The sequence below is a fragment of the Pan paniscus genome, chromosome 22 (assembly GCF_029289425.2).
Source record: "Pan paniscus chromosome 22, NHGRI_mPanPan1-v2.0_pri, whole genome shotgun sequence".
Lineage (NCBI taxonomy): Eukaryota > Metazoa > Chordata > Mammalia > Primates > Hominidae > Pan > Pan paniscus.
In genome coordinates, this window is record NC_073271.2 from 25,148,684 (window position 1) to 25,166,760 (window position 18,077).

An 18,077-nucleotide genomic window follows, 5' to 3' on the forward strand; every position below is an offset into this window, starting at 1 on the left:
ACCTATATAGCAGGATGGGGGCTGATCACCAGAAAGACCAAGGCAGGATTAAAGGGCTAGAACTTTCAATACCTACCCAACCTCCAGGGATAGAAAGGTAGCTAAAGGTTAAGCTGATCACCAGTGGCAATTACTTAATCATTCATGCCTAGTAATGAAGCCTCCATAAAAATGCAAGAAAGACAGCATTCAGGGAGCTTTCAGATAGCTGAACATGTGGAGGTTCCTGGAGGATAGCGCACCCAGGGAGGGTGTGGAAGTTCTTCACCCCTTCCCGTATCTCACCGTGTGCATGTCTTCATTTGTATCCTTTGTAATATCATTTATAATAAACTGGTAAATTGTTTCTCTGAGTTCTGTGAGACAGTCTAGCAAATTAAGCAAACCCCAGGAGGGGGTCATGGGATCCCTGATTTAGATGTACAGCTGGTTGGTCAGAAGCCCAGGTAAAACAGCCTGGGGCTTGCGATTGGCATCAGAAGTGGGGAGCGGTCTTGTGGGACTGAGTCCTAAGCCAGTGAGATCTGACACTATCTCCAGGTAGATAGTCAGAATTGAATTGGAGGACACATAGCTGGTATCTGCTGCAGAACTGACTGCTTGCTGGGTGGGAGAAATCTCCACATATTTGGTCACAGAAGTCTTCTGTGTTGATTACTATGATGTGAGAATAGAGGAAAAACTGTTTTTTCCACTCACAGAAGGTAAAAAATTGAAAAGTTCAATTTTCAAGAGAAAATTTAAACAAAGTATTTGTAAAACACTATTTCATATTTAATAACTGAAAAACATAAATTTTCCCCTAGAACTCTGAAAAAGTTAACCTAAAGATCCCTTTCATATCATACAAGAGCTTAATGATTTCACCTCAATTATTCCTTTTTCATGATAAAATTGACTGGGATTCTTGGTCATTAACAATCTAGTTTTCTTTGCATCTTCTGGATTTAAGTGTTTTGCTTTTCTGCCTTAACTATAGGCAAATCTAAGATATGAGACTATAAGTCAACATGAAAGATACCTAGGACCCACAGAGTGCGGAATCCTATTTCCTAAATTACAAAAATAAGGGTAGAGACATCCTAAGACCTGGGCTTCTATAATCTCACTAATTTCCTACTGTAAAGAACCATATTCCATAACCTTCTCTCATCTCTGGTTCTAAAAGCCAAGCCAAACTTTCACAAAGCATAATTTGAGTATTTTAGAATTAACAAGATGATTGCTTCATGATTTATTTAAACTTACTACAAAAGATCATAAATAGCAACTTCAGAATTCTGCTTTGCATTACATCTTTTTTTTTTTTTTTTTCTGAGATGGAGTTTCACTCTTGTTGACCAGGCTGGAGTGCAATGGCACAATTTCGGCTCACTGCAACCACTGCCTCCCAGGTTCAAGCAATTCTCCAGCCTCCTGAGTAGCTGGGATTACAGGCATGCACCACCACACCTGGCTAATTTTGTATTTTTAGTAGAGATGGGGTTTCTCTATGTTGGTCAGGCTGGTCTTGAACCCCCAACCTCAGGTGATCCACCCACCTCGGCCTCCCAAAGTGCTGGGATTACAGGCGTGAGCCACGACGCCCAGCCTGCACTACATCTTTCTAAAACAGGGTTTTACAGGCCGGGCGCGGTGGCTCACACCTGTAATCCCAGCACTTTGTGAAGCCGAGGCGGGTAGATCACCTGAGGTCAGCAGTTCTCGACCAGCCTGGCCAACATGGTGAAACGCCGTCTCTACTAAAAATACAAAAATTAGCTGGGTGTGGTGGCGGGTGCCTGTAATCCCAGCTACTTGGGAGGCTGAGGCAGGAGAATAGCTTGAACCCGGGAGGCAGAGGTTGCAGTGAGCTGAGATCGCGTCATTGTACTCCAGCCTGGGCAACAAAGAGCGAAACTTTGTCTCAAAAAAAAAAAGGGATTTTTGCATCCAGACACTGATTAGTTTCTTAGGTATCATACCATGCTAGCAACTGAGAGTATGGAATTTTTACTTACCTGGTCAGAAATACACATCACTCAATTGGTAAATTATAAAAATAAAATTTTTACAAGGAAGGCTTATTACTGTAAATGGCAACAAGACACAATGAGCTTGATCCTACATAATCAGTATGCAAAGAGACTGACGACTTTTACATTATAGATACCTGATCATTGACGAGCATCTGTTCAATCTCTTCCTCACCTAAGTTTTGCTGCATTATAAAACGTAAGCATTCAAAAAAAGCAGATATTACTGCCGAGGACTCTGAAGAGCTGGTTTTAGTTCTCTCTGTTGACAGCCTAAGAAATAATTAATAACTGGATTACTCTTTCATGAAGAAGAAACAAGAACTCAGAATTATCAAAATAAAGACCTCAAAAAGGCATCATGACAGAAGAAACATTTTTAAAGCAGTTTCTTAAACTACAAATTAAATACCAACGAAAATACATATAGCCCAATGAGAATATGAACTTAAAAACTTTGAAAAAGTTTTTCAAAAAATGTATCAGTAAAAAATAAAAATAAGAGAATATTTCCTTTTTCTTCTCCTTCTTCTATTTTTTTTTTTTTTTTTTTTTTAGAAATAGGGTCTTACTATCTTGACCAGGCTGGTCTTGAACTCCTGGCCTCAAGCAATCCTCCCACTGTGGCCTGTGCTAGGATTACAGCTGTGAGGCACCACGCCTAGCCGAGATATTAATTTTCTATTCATGGACCAATCCACCTGCAAATTCGAGATAACTTATTAACCAAATAAAGATAATGGTGTAGTAAAAAAAATTTGTAATCATTAGTAAAATGATGTATCTTCTAAGTTCAACAAATGTACTGAAACAGTTTTTTAAGTGTGAATTTAAACATCTATAGTAGTTAAAGTTGTTGATGTTTTAAAAATTTCACTGGCTAATTTTCTGCATTTAGGCATTTGTATTTATCAACATAAAAAATAAAAAATGGTTACATGTGTCTGTGGTGCAATTGGTTAGCACATTCTGCTGTTAAAAAAATGGCTAATTTGAAAAATAGCCTAGTTGACCTATTTCCAACTAGGAGCTTTACCTTATTTATCTAACTTCCTGCTGTGTGCTACCACTGAAGTCTTGAACGTACTCAAGAAAAAAATATCAATTGTAATTCTCTGAAAACTTTAAAAGTATTTAATGAATAGTAAAACAACTTGGAGAAATTTAAGTAAGAAAGAAAATGAGTATAAAAACAAGAAAATCTGTTTTGTTTTAAAAATCAAAAATTTAAATTACTTACCCAGCAACTAGAGACGTGAGGAAATTTTTGAAGAAATCCAACTTTGGATTTGTGATGGACTGAGGGAGCTTGCTGATGAATGGCAGAAGGTAAGGATACATGACAGTAGCTAGACCCCGACCACCTTCACGAATCACAGTTGATAGCTTGGGAAACACACTCTTTTTTGCATTTACATGAAGCCAACAGTCCTAACCAAACAAAAGATTATAGTAGTAATTAGAGATCATAAACATACTTTTCTCAATTAAAAGAGAAAACATATAGACTCTCAAAAAGAAAAACCAAGTATTTTACCTAAAAAAAGCTAAAATCTTTCACCACCATTAAAAACTAAAACTGAAATTATAAATGTATTACATATAATGATCATATATTCGACATGCTTACAATAAAGTATTGATTAGAAATAATTATTTAACTTCTATTTCTATAAAAGCTGCTTTCTAAAAGGGACAATTATATTTCAATCTTAATTATATTTCATCTTAAATATAAAATTCAGTTATGGTGACTGCACTAGGCCACATAAGGTTTAAAGAATAATTAATACTGGCAAAACAAAATAAAATAAAAACTCTATGCCATTTTAGTCACTTTAAGATTTATGCCAAGTTTAGATTATTTTATTTCCAAGAAAGCATTTTCCCAGTAAGTTTTGGATATTCTTATCTCATAGGTTCATTCCTCAGTGTACTAAATGTGCCTCTCTTACATACCTCAATAGTTGTAAGTGTATAGAGTACAGCTTCCCAGAGAGCTGGGCAGACAATTGGGTCACTGTCATCAATGCTAAGTAGAACTGATGGGCTCACTTTGGATGCTTCCTCTTTCATCAACTGTGGAATGCGCTGGCACAATGCAGAAACTAACTCAAAATAAGCTGAGCGAATCTAAAAGAATGCAAAGCTGAATTAAATTAAAACCCAGTAAAACTTGATAAGATTTTTAATTTATGGTAATAGTAGATTATTCACACTAACCCTCCCACTAAGAAAACTAAAATAGCTAGAAAAAATACTTTTTAAAATCTTAAGAGTATGAAATGGCTGAAAAGGCATAAGGAATTACCAAGGCAAAAGTGAAGGCTGAAAGAATTAATTCAACTTTCTCTTTCTTTGACTGAAGCAAACACAAATCCTCTTTAGTAGCAGAAGCCTTCATTTGGGGCCTCCATTATAGCCAAACAAACAGAAAATAAGACACCATGAGCAACAATCAGGAGAAATAAAAGATCTGAGACTTTAAATCTTAGAATGATCAGTCACAAATTCTATAATACAATGCTTATTATATTTAAAGGAACAAAAGTTTTAAAAAACTTGTACGAAAAAGGATCCTGGAAAAAGCAGAGCAGATCTGAAAAAGATCAAGCACAATTACTCAACTAAAAATAATTAAAACTTAAAGCTCAACTCATAGTTTAAGAACAATGCAATGGTCTGAATGTCTCCCTCCAAAATTAATATGTTGAAACTTAATCACCAGTGTGATAGTATTAAGAATCGAGGACTCTAGGAGATGATTAGGTCTTGAGAGCACTACCCTCATGAATAGGATCAGATGGCCCTTACAAAAGGGTATGAGAGACCATGTTTACTCCTTCTGCCATGTGAGGACACAGCAAAAAGGAGCCATCTTTGAAACAGAGAAAGCAACCCTCACCAGACACTGAATCTGCTGGCACCTTGATCTTGAAATCTCCAGCCTATAGAACCGTGAGAAATAAATTTTTATTATTTACAAATTACTCCATCTAAGGTACAGTTTATCCCTTGGTACCTGCAGGGGATTGGATCAAGGACATCCCACCCTCCCACCCCCACACATATACCAAATTCTCAGGAATTACATAAAATGTCCCTGACATAAAATGGCGTAATATAGTCGGCCCTCCATATCCACGGGTTCCTCATCTACAGTTGATTGAATCCACACATGCAGAACCTGCAGATATGGAAGGCTGACTGTATTTTGTTAAAGTAGCCTGAATGGACTAAGACAGCTGGAGGTTAGATACAAATAAGAGAGAATCAGTGAACTAGAAGACCGAGCAAAAGAAATTATCCGCAAAGCATCACGGAGAGACAAAAACACAAATCCTCTTTAGTAGCAGAAGCCTTCATTTGGGGCCTCCATTATAGCCAAACAAACAGAAAATAAGACACCATGAGCAACAATCAGGATAAAGTGAGGTTTAATATCTATTTAATCAGAATCCCAAAACAAGAGAAGAATGAGGAAGGAAATACCTAGAGATAATAGCTGAGAATTTTACAGAGCCAATGAAATACACCAAGTCAAAGATTCAAAAAGTCCAACAAATCCCAAGCAGGATACATAAAGGAAATCCACACAAAGACACATTATGCAACTGGGAAAACACAAGGAGAAAATCTTAAAAGTAGCCCAAGGAGAAAGATAAACCACCTTCAAAAGAAGGACAATAAGATTGATAGTTAATTTTGACAGCAATAATTTAATCAGAAGACATGGAATAGTATCTTCAACACAAAAATAACTACCAACATAAAATCCTGTACTCAGCAAATATGTCTTTCAAGAATGAGGATGAAGGCCGGGCATGGTGGCTCACATCTGTAATCCCAGAACTTTGGGAGGCTGAGGCGGGAAGATCACTTAAAGCCAGGAGTTCAAGACTGGGCTGGCCAACATAGCAAAACCCCATCTCTACTAAAAATACAAAAATTAGCCAGGCATGGTGGCACATGCTTGTAATCCCAGGATTTGGGAGGCTGAGGCACAAAAATCACTTGAATCCGGAAGGCGGAGGTTGCAATGTGCCCAGATTGCACCACTGCACTCCAGCCTGGGTGACAAAGCAAGACTCCGTCCCAAAAAAAAAAAAAAAAAAAAAAAGAATGAGGGCAAAATAAAAACACCTTCTGACACAAAGCAACAAATATATAGGCAAATCTAAACAAAGATTGAGAGTATAATATTTTGTGAGATTTAAAAATACATACATATCTAACCCCACAAAATATTTTATGTATATTTTATATAAAATATTACCAAATCAAAGTTAGCAAAGTATTTTAAAAGACATGACATTGATAAAGACAGCAAACTTCTAGCTATGCCGAGAAACTTTGATCGTAAAACATCAGAAAAATCAAGAAAATTTTGCTTTGCTTAGAAATCAAGCATTCATTCATGAAAGAAACAAAAACCATAAGGACTGAACAGATTGTAAAACATTATTCTAGAATGCAAAAGACCTAAGATAACCAAAAGAATTTTGAAAAAGAACAAAGTTGGAAGTTTTCAACACAATATAAAACATTCATAATCAAGTGCATGGTATTGGGTGTAAGGATAGACATACAGATCAGTGGACAGAACAGAGTCTAAAATTAAAGTTGTACATATATGGTCAAGTGAATTCTGACAAAGATGTCAGAATAAGGATGGGATAGTCTTTCAGCAACTGAATACTACATAACCAAAAAATTAATTTTGACTCTCACCTTCAGTTTATATGCAAAAAAAACCTCTAAATCCACTACATGGAGCTAACCTATAAAACTTCTAAAATAAAATATAGAAAATCTTTGCAAACTTGGGCAAAGATTTCTTAGATAAGACATCAATCTATTAACTGGCCATTCAAATAGTAAAAATAAAAAATAAGACATCAAAAAGCACAACCATAAAAGAAAAATGATCAATTAAGCTTCATCAAAAAGCCCAACCATAAAAGAAAAATGATCAATTAAGCTTCATCAAAATTAAAACATCTACTCTTCAAAAACACTAATGAAATTAAAAGGCAAGCCATATACTGGAAGAAATCATTCATCATACTTTTATCTGACACATGCTTCTACTCAGGATAAATACAGCACACTTGCAACTCAAAAATAACCAAACTGCAATTTTAAAATGGACCAAAAAATACGGATGAGTGAGAGCCCAATATATCAGTCCTCCTAAAAAGGAGGCTCTGTGGATAAAACACACACAAAAAACAACTACCTGAGGACTCTGGAGACTGAAATACAGATGCATTTTAGAAGAGAATCAAACTGGGAGTAAGTGATCCATGTAGATTGAGATCCCAACTTTTGCAGCTTTGCCCAAACGTGGCTGTGGTTGCCATCACAAAGGCACAGGACCAGCTACAACTTCAGTAGAAAGACTGACATCTTTCTGGCCAGAGGAACTAGAAGAACCAGGAAAGAAGGCCAGGATAATGCGGGATGACGCAGGAGAGTGATGGGGGACTCTAGAAAGGAGAGGGCCACAGAAAGGAACCCCTATATTCTGTATTTTAACAGCCTAGATCTATAGCTTATCTCTGAACCATGCATGTGCACTCCACTATGCCCAGCTAATTTTTAAATTTTTTTTAGAGATATGAGTCTAACTATGTTGCACAGGCTGGTCTTGAATTCCTGGCCTCAAGTAAACTAGAAGCAGCTTAAAGCTAAAACAAGAAATGAACTGAGAGCTAAGCCATTTCCCACCACAGGCATAATGGTTTGGTATGAGTCTAATCAAGTTAACTGCCTCCTAACAAAAAAAAAAATACCCTTTGGATAAATATAAAATAATCCAGTCTCCAAAACATAACATTCACAATGTCCAGTATACAATCTTAAATTAGTCAACATACCAAGAGACACAAAAATGTGGTCTCATCACAAAGGATAAGACAGTTAACTGATGTCAACCCCAAGATGACCCAGATGTTATCAGACATGGATTTTAAAAAGCTATTAAAACTATACTCAACAAGGTAAAGGAAAATACGATGAGGATGAATGGGGAAAAAATAGACAATTTCATCTAAGAAACAGAAAATATAAAAAACCAAGTGGAAGTTCTAGGAATAAAAAATTTATGAAATAAAAAATAAGCAAAAGATTACAACAGACACCTCCAAAAAGAAGATATACAAATGGCCCATAAACATATTAAAAGATATTCAACATCATTAGTCATCAGGGAAATGCAAATTAAAACCACAATGAGAAACCTCTATTCCAGAGGTCAGTAAACATTTTCCATAGGGAGATACAGAGTAAATATATTAGGGTTTGCAGGCCATGTCGTCTCTGTTGCAACTACTTAGCTCTGCTTTGTAGAAGTAAAGTAGCCATAGATGATACATAAAACTATTTACAAAAATAGATGTTTCCCTCGTGTCCATGGGGATGAAAAAAACAAAAACAGATGTGCCAGATTTGACACACGAGCTATTGCAATCCCTGATCTCATACCCAGGAGAATGACCTAAATTAAAACGGCTGACAATATGAAACATGAGGATATGGAGCAACTAAAAATCTCACACATTGCTGGTAGGAGTACTACAACTTTAGAAAACATCTTGGTAGCTTCCTATAAACATATACTTACCATATGACATATCAATTCCTCTCCTTACTCAAGAAAGATAAAAACATATGTTCACACGAAAACTGTACAAAACTAAACAATAAAATGGACTGCTGATATATGCAACAACATGAATGAATCTTAAAACATTACACTAAGCAAAAGAAGCTAGATAGTAATGTCTAGCTCCATTTATATGACAGCATAGAAAAGACAAATCTAATCTGTAGTGATGGGAGGCAAATCAATGACTGCCTGGGATAAAGGCAGAGGATGACTTGGAAGGACAAAAGGAATGCATTTTGGGTAAAAAAAAAAAAAAGTTCTATTTCTTTATTGTAGTGGTTATATAAGTATATATACATGTAGACAGGTGTATACATCTGTCAAAACTTAAACTGTAAAAATGGCTGCATTTTACAGGACTGTGTGCAAATTATACTTCAAAAAAGTTGATTTTTTTAGAATTATTATAGGATATTTTAAAGTACCCAAATAAATTGAGAGAGGCCAGGCATGGTGGCTCACACCTGTATTCCCAGCACTTTGGGAGGCCAAGCCTGGTGGATCATTTGAGGTCAGGAGTTTGAGACCAGCTTGGCCAACACAGTGAGACCCTGTCTCTACTAAAAGTTCAAAAATTAGCTGGGCATGGTGGCACGCGCTTGTAATTCCAGCTACTTGGGAGGCTGAGGCAGGAGAATCACTTGAACCCAAGAGGCAGAGGTTGCAGTGAGCCAAGATGATACCACGGCACTCCAGTGTGGGCAACAAAGTGAGACTCTGTCTCAAAAAAAAAAAAAAAAAAATTGAAAGAGATGAGAAGTTCATGGATAGGAAGACTCAACAACATAAAGAAAGCAAGTTTCTCCATATTGGTCTATAAATTGAGTACAACCCCAATTAAAATTCTAGTTAGACGTTTTTTGAGAAATTCAATAAATGTACTGGAATTTGTTTTGTTGAGACAGGATCTCACTCTATTGCCTAGGCTGGAGTGCAGTGGCAGCGCAATCAAAGCTCACTGCAGCCTCAATCTCCCAGGCCCAAGTGATCCTCCCACCACAACTTCCCAAGTACTTAGGACTACTAGCACTCCCCACTGTGTCTAGCTAATTTTTTTACATTTTTTAGATGGGGTCTAACTATGTCATGCAGGCTGGTCTCAAACTCCTGGCCTCAAGTCATCCTCCCACCTTGGCCTCCCAAAGGTCTGGAGTTACAGGCATGAGCCACCACGCTCAGCCCAAATTTACTGAAATTTTTATGAAAGAATAAAGTTCTGGCCAGGTGCAGTGGTTCATGCATGTAATCCCAGCACTCTGGGAGGCCGAGGCAGGTGGATCACCTGAGGTCAGGAGTTCGAGACCAGTCTGGCCAACACGGCAAAACCCTGTCTCTACTAAAAATACAAAAATTAGCTGGGCGTGGTGGCAGGCACCTGTAATCCCAGCTACTCGAGAGGCTGAGGCAGGAGAATCGCTTGAACCCAGGAGGTGGAGGTTGCAGTGAGCTGAGATCGTGACGCTGCATTCCAGCCTGGGCAACAGAGTGAGACTCCATCTCAAAAAAAAAAAAAAAAAAAAAAAAAAAAGAATACAACCCAAAATATGTGACTAACCTGAGCAGGTATTAGGACATATCATAAGGCCAGGCACAGTGGCTCATGCCTGTAATCCCAAATGGGAGGCTGAGGCGGGCAGATCACCTGAGGTCAGGAGTTTGAGACCAGCCTGCCCAACATGGTGAAACTCCATTTCTAGTAAAAATACATAAATTATCTGGGCATGGTGACAGGCGCCTCTAATCCCAGCTACTCGGGAGGCTGAGGCAGGAGAACAGCTTGAACCTGGGAGGCGGAGGTTGCAGTGAGTTGAGATTGAGCCACTATACTCCAGTCCAAGTGACCGAGTGAAACTCTGTCTCAAGAAAACAGCCTGGCCAACATGACAAAACCCCGTCTCTACTAAAAAATACAAAAATTAGCCAGGCGTGGTGGTGGGCACCTGAGTGCCAAGCTACTCGGGAGGCTAAGGGAGGAGAATTGCTTGAACCTGGGAGGTAGAGGTTGCAGTGAGCTGAGATCGTGCCACTGCACTTCAGCCTAGGTGACAGAGTAAGACTCTGTCTCAAAAAAAAAAAAAAGACATATCATAATGTCATACTGACAGTGGCACTGGTATAACAAGAAACAGAGACCAATGCATCAGAACATAATTTAGGGCAAATTTCTGAATGTATGAATTTTTTTTTTTTAAATAGGTTCCTGCTCTTCCCCTAGGCTGGAGTGCAGTGGCACAATCATGGCTCGCTGCAGCCTTGACTTCCTGGGATCAAGCGATCCTCCTGCCTCAGTCTCCAAGTAGATGGGACAATAGGGGTGTGCCACCACACCCAACTAATTTTTTAATTATTTTTTTGTAGAGACAGGGTCTTGCCATGTTGTCCAGGCTGGTTTGGAACTCATGGGCTCAAGTGACCCACCTGCCTTGGCCTCTCGAAGTTCTGGGATTACTGGCATAAGCCACTGTGCCCAGCAATATATAAGAACTTAATGTCTTGTAACGGCATGACCACAGATCAACAGGGAAAAAAAATAAACAGTTTACTAGGTAATGTTAGGAAAACTGACTCACCATATATGAAGAAAAATGTAACTAGATCTATACTTAACACGAAATGAAAAGGTAGATTATTGATGAAGTGAAGATTTTATATGAAAGGTAAAACTGCATATAAAGCCTACAACTATAAAGCTAAAAAATTCAAAATATAAGAATATCTTTATGACTTAAAGGTGGGAGTAGCCTTCATAAGGCAAAAATCAGTGACTTTGAACACATCAAAATTAAGATTTCTTTCTGACATAAGACACATGGGAGAGATGACAGAATGGGAGCTTTTTTGCATTGCCTAAAAATGACAAAAGATAATCTGTCATGAGATTAGAATTTTTAAAAAAGACAAAAAGACTAATATTTAGATTATAAAAGGGACTCCTGCATAAAAAGAAAAAGAGAACTCCAAAAAAGGAAAAATGAACAAGAAACACAAAAACAAAAACGCTAAAAATTCTTGAAGAGATGCAAAATCACCAATAAGGAAAGTAATTCCAGTTAAAGAGAGATATCACCTGAATTCCTATTAGGCTGATGAAAAATTAAGCAGCTGAATGTTGCCTACTGAAGGCTAGAATATAAGGTTATGTAGTAGCAGCTGAATGCTGCCTACTGAAGGCTAGAATATAAGGTTATGTAGTAGCAGCTGAATGCTGCCTAGTGATGGCTAGAATATAAGGTTATGTAGTAGCAGCTGAATGCTGCCTAGTGATGGCTAGAATATAAGGTTATGCAGTATAGGAGTCATCACGTACTGATGGTTGAGTCTAGAGTAATGCAGCCCTTCAGGAGAGCAATCTGGCACTATTTTAGGAAATTAGGTATGCACACACTTCACTGACTCAGCAATTCAGATAATTTCTTAAGATCCAAGGACACATGAATGAAGATGTTCATTGCTGCATTACTTGTGAAGGCAAGGAGTTGGAGGCAATCAGGATCTATCACTGGAGGAATGGGCAGGTTAAATGAATAGGTACATGCAAACTTCTGAATACTACAAGGCAGTTAGAAGTCATGAATCAGATGTACATACAGGAACATGATGGATCTTTTTTGAAAAAGCAATAAAGAAAAAGTAATAAATGGAATAAAATATAACAGCATCATTTATGTGAATTAAAAACTCAAGCACACACAAAAGCACGTTTTTCAAAAATACAGTCAATCCTCACAAATCCCATGTTTGCCAATTCACCTACTTGCTAAAATTAATTTGTAACCCCAAAAACAAAACTTGCAGTGTCTTAGGCCGGGCACGGTGACTCACACCTGTAATCCCAGCACTTTGGGAGGCCGAGGTGGGTGGATCATCTGAGGTTAGGAGTTTGAGACCAGCCTGGCCAACGTGGTGAAACCCTGTCTCTACTAAAAATATTTAAAAATCAGCCAGGCGTGCTGGTGGGCACCTGTAATCCCAGCTACTTGGGAGGCTGAGGCAGGAGAATCACTCAAACCCAGGAGGCAGAGGTTGCAGTGAGTCTAGATCACGCCATTGCACTCCAACCTGGGTGACAAGAGCGAAACTCCATCTGGAAAAATAAACAAAAAACTTGCAGTGTCTTGCAGTCATTTGTGGACATGCATAGAATGGCAAAAAATCTGAGTCACCCACGTGCACATTCCCAGCTGAGGTTGAACAAGGCGACGTTCCCTTATTTCAGCTCTCATACTGTAAACAAGTGTCCTTTTCACAGTACTTTTTCAAATTTTTGTGCTTTTGATTGGTGATTTCATGTTTTAAATGGCCTCCAAGCAGCAGCACTGAAGTGCTGTCTATTGTGTCTAGGCACAAGAACGCTATGATATGCCTTACAAAGAAAATATGAGTTAGATACGCTTTATCCAGGCATGAGTTTTAGTGCTGTTGGCCATGAGTTCAATGCTAATGAATCAACAATAGCTATGAAAAAAAGGTGTCTTTATACAGAGACACACATAAAACAAGGTTATGGTGGGGTGGGGGGAGGGGGGAGGGATACCGTTAGGAGATATACCTAATGCTAAATGACGAGTTAAGGGGTGCAGCACACCAGCATGGCACATGTATACATATGTAACTAACCTGCACATTGTGCACATGTACCCTAAAACTTAAAGTATAATAATAATAATAAAAAAAAGAACTACCAAAAAAAAAACAAAAAAACAAAAAACAAGGTTATGTACTGGTTGTGTCAGTTATCAACTGACAAAAATGCTGTGAATAGCTCACAAGAACCTAACCCTGTATTTCCCGTAAGGGCAATGCCTCAGTATTCACTAAGTCAGTATTCATGATGAGTTTATAGAAAGTAACTACTAAGAATGATAAGAATCAACTGCACAAACAAAAGCACATATATTAAACATAGTAGACCAGTCAGCCAGTGAAAGTAGAGAATGGAGAGATAGACAAAAGGGAAAAAATAAATTAATTAAATGAGAAGAGACTTGCACACACCAATTTCAAGGTGCTATGAACAAAGGAGTATGGTAATTCATACTGATAATTCTAAATCTGAGGCCCAAACTAAATAAAAAAGTAAAAACAGAGTAACATTCTAGTAAGAGAGGTAATTCAGTAAATGAATAGCCTACCACACAGATGTGCTTGCAGAGTTCTAAGTATAAACAATAAACATAAAACATAAACTAAGAAGATGGGGGTAAGGAATCAGAGAAATGTCTTAAGATAAAAAAGATTAATATACCTGAGGTACACTGTGTTTTCCATACTTCCAAAACTTATTCTGTGATAAAAGAGACTTAAATTTCTCCTCCAGAGAATCAAGCTCATTATCAGGTAAAAGACAAAGCAATCTCTTTAATGCCAATAAGGAACAAGTTACAACCCGGTAGAATTTAGCTTCTCTTTCTTCCTCTGGAACAGTTCTTGATATAAAACAAAATAAATATATTTAAAAATTTAGAATTAGCCAAACTATGTATCTGGTGGTTCTATTTAAAATGTTTTATCATTAAATATCTACCAAAGTTACTTTATTTCTATCTTCTATTTCCCCTGTGCCAACGCCCCTCAAAATGTAAACATACAAAGAAATTTAATCACATACTTTACTACTAATACAAGGTGAAAGTAGACGAAAAGCCAAGGCTTGCAATAAGTGAGAAAGTATACCGCTCTCGGTAGCATGTACAAGGGTGATCCCAGGGAATGGATATCAAGCCATCTAAGACTATTTTCCCTCAAGGACTCTTAAAACTTTAATTAGAATATAGAAATAAACAAAATAGTTTACTACTCTTTCAACAGAACTATTTATATTCTTCAACTATGTTCAACCAGACCTTAAAATACTTCCTCCTACAACTGTCAAAAAGTAAAGAAGGAAACATAAAAACATCTCTTTCTAATACAACCAAATGTGTAGCTCCCAGGTAATTCAAGTTAAATAGCAGGACAACTTGCAAGTAAAAGCACTTAATACAGCATCTCACATATAGCATTATGTTATTTTCATCTCTACATATATTATTCCTTCTTTTTAAAAATGTCACACAGGGCCGGGCCCAGTGGCTCATGCTTGTAATGCCAACACTTTGGGAGGCCGAGGCGGGTGGATCACCTGAGGTCGTGAGTTCGAGACTAGCTTGACCAACATGGTGAAACCCCGTCTCTATAAAAAATACAAAAAAATTAGCCAGGTGTAGTGGTGCATGCCTATAATCCCAGCTACTCGAGAGGCTTAGGCATGAGAATCATTTGAACCCAGAAGCTGGAGGTTGCAGTGAGCTGAGACTGCACCACTGCAATCCAGCCTGGGTGACAGAGTGAGACTCTGTCTCAAAACAAAAACAAAAACAAAAAGTCACATTGAAATCATCTGATTACTTATGAGTGAAACAAATCCTTAACATGAGTTACAATGAAACAATACAACTTACTGCGGGTCACTGAGTGTATCAGGTGTTTCTTTTATAAGATGATCCTGCAGCACCTACAAAGGGGGGGAAATACCAAAGCCTTTGGTTTTACTGAACTGTCAATGGTGAACAGACAGAGCCTAGTTAAATAAAATCCACTTTTTAAAAATCCCCATAAACCTCATCTTACCTAAGAGCAGAATCAAATAGCAAAACTGAAAGGTTTGAATTTTACCAATTTTCCTTTTCCTAACAATTCCCAAGGTTAGCTGCTTTAGATACTTCTTCCCCACGCACCTATAAATACTCCTGACCACTTGTTCCTCCATTTCTCTTGCGCACAGCAATGAAGTGAATGTGAATCTGGGAGATAAATTAGGCTCTGCTTTCCTCTCCCCTCTTTCTGTAAGCCTGCTTGCCCACAAAGAACACCATACATTGTGCTCTGCTCCAACACAGAGGAAGGTATGAGGTTTTCAAATATGGGGAAGTCTGTTTCCTCCTGGGGTGCAGTGCAAGGGAGTCCACTGTTCCAGTAACTGCTTTATCAGCAATAACAATAACTAACACTTATTGAGCTTTTGCATGTGCCAGGTATTGCTTTGAGCACATTTTAGGCATTAACTAAATCAATCCTCATAACTCCATGAAGTACAAGTTAATTCCTGCTTTATAGATTATGAAATGAAGGCACAGAAACTTGCCCAAGGTCACACACCTAGCTGCTAGCTGATGGCAGAGTGGGACTAGAACCAATGGTGTGACCCAGAGCCCATGTCTTATAGACAGTATGATATACTATCTATAATGCTGACATTTTGATTTTCATTTGCCTAACTCCTCTCTAATACATGGGTTTGGAACTGGAGACAGTTCAATGCCAACAGCTGTAATGAACTGTAACATAGCCAACTAAAGGGAAAATAAAATGGAAGAAATAACCCAATGTTCAATGATTAGTTATCCATCCATGACAAAGCCAAGAACAAATTTATTTTCTAAAGCCTATGAAGAGCCAAACTAGTTGTCTCAAAATCCATTTCCTAAAGCTCTTAGTGTCCAAACTCATGACACTTCACTCTTGTAACATTTATAACTTGGCATTTTAAATCAACCAATGATTCTTATGCTACAGATGGGTTAGAAAACTCCATTTGAGCATATGATTAAAGCTACAAACCCTCTCTCTAGAAAAACATGCTTGGTACACCTGAGAAATGAAGAATGGAAGAACCTAAATGAGGTACTACAATCAAGTAATGTGTTGGGGAGTGCTGGGTGAAGAGATTAGATAGGGAAGCAGGGACCAGATCATGCAGAGCCTTGTATGTCAAGACAAGAAATTTGAACTTAAAAGTGTAATGGAGAGCCACAGGAAGGATGGCTAATTGAAAGGAGGAAGGAAAGCAGGGGGAGAGGGTCAGATGGAAATGTTTAAGTAGGGTTATACACAGGGTGTTGTGGAAACACAGGAGTACAAAATAAGGGAATAAATGCAAGCATAGATTTTAAAAAAAATTATCAATTCCCTCCTCACTTCTACTTCATCTACTTTTATTTCTCAATATAATTCTAACAACTTTGTTGTCTGGTTTTTCTAGTCCATATATTGGGAATAGCAAATGAAGGGGGAAGAAATGAGACACTACTAGAAACAGACACACTGAAAGCCACAAACAGGTATGGCTGGTAACTTTTTATGAGAAAGTTATGGCAAAAGTGTTAGCCCAGTGTGGAGAAACTTTATCTGAAAATGGGAGTATAAATTTGTTTGGCCTTTTGAAGGGCCATTTATCATTATCTATAAAAAATTTTAATGCTCTTATTCTTTGGCCCAACATATGCTTACTAGAAGTTCTAGTAAGTATCACTCCCACAAGGGTATGAAGAGATCTACTCAAGAATGTTTACTGAAATAGCATTTGTTATGATAAAAATTGGAAAAAAATCCAAATGTATATTAATCTAAAAAGTTAAATAAACTACAGTACATCCATGTATAGTAATACCAGAGAGCCAATAAAAAGAAAAAGACACTAAGTTAGATCTGTATATATATATATATTGATATGGAAACACGAGAGAAAATAATTTTAGATTTTTAGATATATTACTTGTTTAGATTACATAAAACATGTCTACTTTTTAAAAATATAATAAAGACTTCAAAATTAAAATGGAAAATTTAAATACTGTAGAAAGATCCAATCCAAAATGTTAATTTTGTTAAAGATCCAAAATGGTTATTTAACTAAACAGAATTTTAAAAAGGCAACCTGCAGTTGGAAATACTCTACTTACTCATTCCCCTACAATCCCAAGTAAAAGAGCTGTCATTATGCTTATAACCCTTAAATACTTTAAAAAAAAAATAGATTCAGAATGATTCCAGAACTTACACTTGTAATTTCATCCTTACAAAATGCTATGGCTTCAGGTTGCTTGCTTGGAGGAAAAGCCGCTTCAAATGCATCTTTTGCTGCAAACGCAGCTGGTGTGTAAGTATCACACTGAGCCATTAGCCAATATCCCATTAAACTTTTTAAGTAGGGAGCCAACTGTTTCTTTACTTTAAGGATAAGTTTTTCAAAAGCTTGTTGTGTGGCTTCTCGGACGCGACGGTCATGATCCTATTAAAAATATAAATGTGATTTAAAATAGCTCTAGCCCATAAAAACAATCACAGACATTTCTGGATATGCTATAATGACCCATTACCAAGAATTCACCTATGTATTAAGCTAAACTGAAATCATTTTTTTAAATCAATAATTTGGAGGTTTTTAAATCAGAAACTATGTAAAATAATTTATTAATTTTTCTTTCTCACCTTCTCCCAATGAGATAGGATTGTATTCAACACAGATTCAAAGTTGGGCCTTGAGGCCGAGCCTGGTGGCTCGTGCCTATAATCTCAGTACTTTCGGTGGCCGAGGCAGGCGGATTATTGGCGGTCAGGAGTTCAAGACCAGC

General features: G+C 37.5%; 1 protein-coding gene across 4 annotated transcripts in view; it reads right to left on the bottom strand.

Annotated features, from left to right (window-relative positions):
• LTN1 (listerin E3 ubiquitin protein ligase 1) overlaps nucleotides 1-18,077 on the bottom strand; it is a 65,111-nt gene that overhangs the window by 39,170 nt on the left and 7,864 nt on the right. For 2 of the 4 annotated variants that reach the window (XM_034948302.3, XM_008965765.4), the window contains 6 exons: nucleotides 17,504-17,734; nucleotides 15,126-15,178; nucleotides 13,931-14,111; nucleotides 3,975-4,148; nucleotides 3,256-3,446; nucleotides 2,153-2,288 (listed from right to left, as the gene is read on the bottom strand). In XM_034948302.3, the coding sequence (XP_034804193.3) occupies nucleotides 2,153-2,288; nucleotides 3,256-3,446; nucleotides 3,975-4,148; nucleotides 13,931-14,111; nucleotides 15,126-15,178; nucleotides 17,504-17,734 (966 nt within the window). Of the gene's footprint in view, nucleotides 1-2,152; nucleotides 2,289-3,255; nucleotides 3,447-3,974; nucleotides 4,149-4,326; nucleotides 6,268-13,930; nucleotides 14,112-15,125; nucleotides 15,179-17,503; nucleotides 17,735-18,077 lie in introns of those variants that run through there. The other 2 variants (XM_034948304.3, XM_034948303.3) reach the window with 2 other exon arrangements.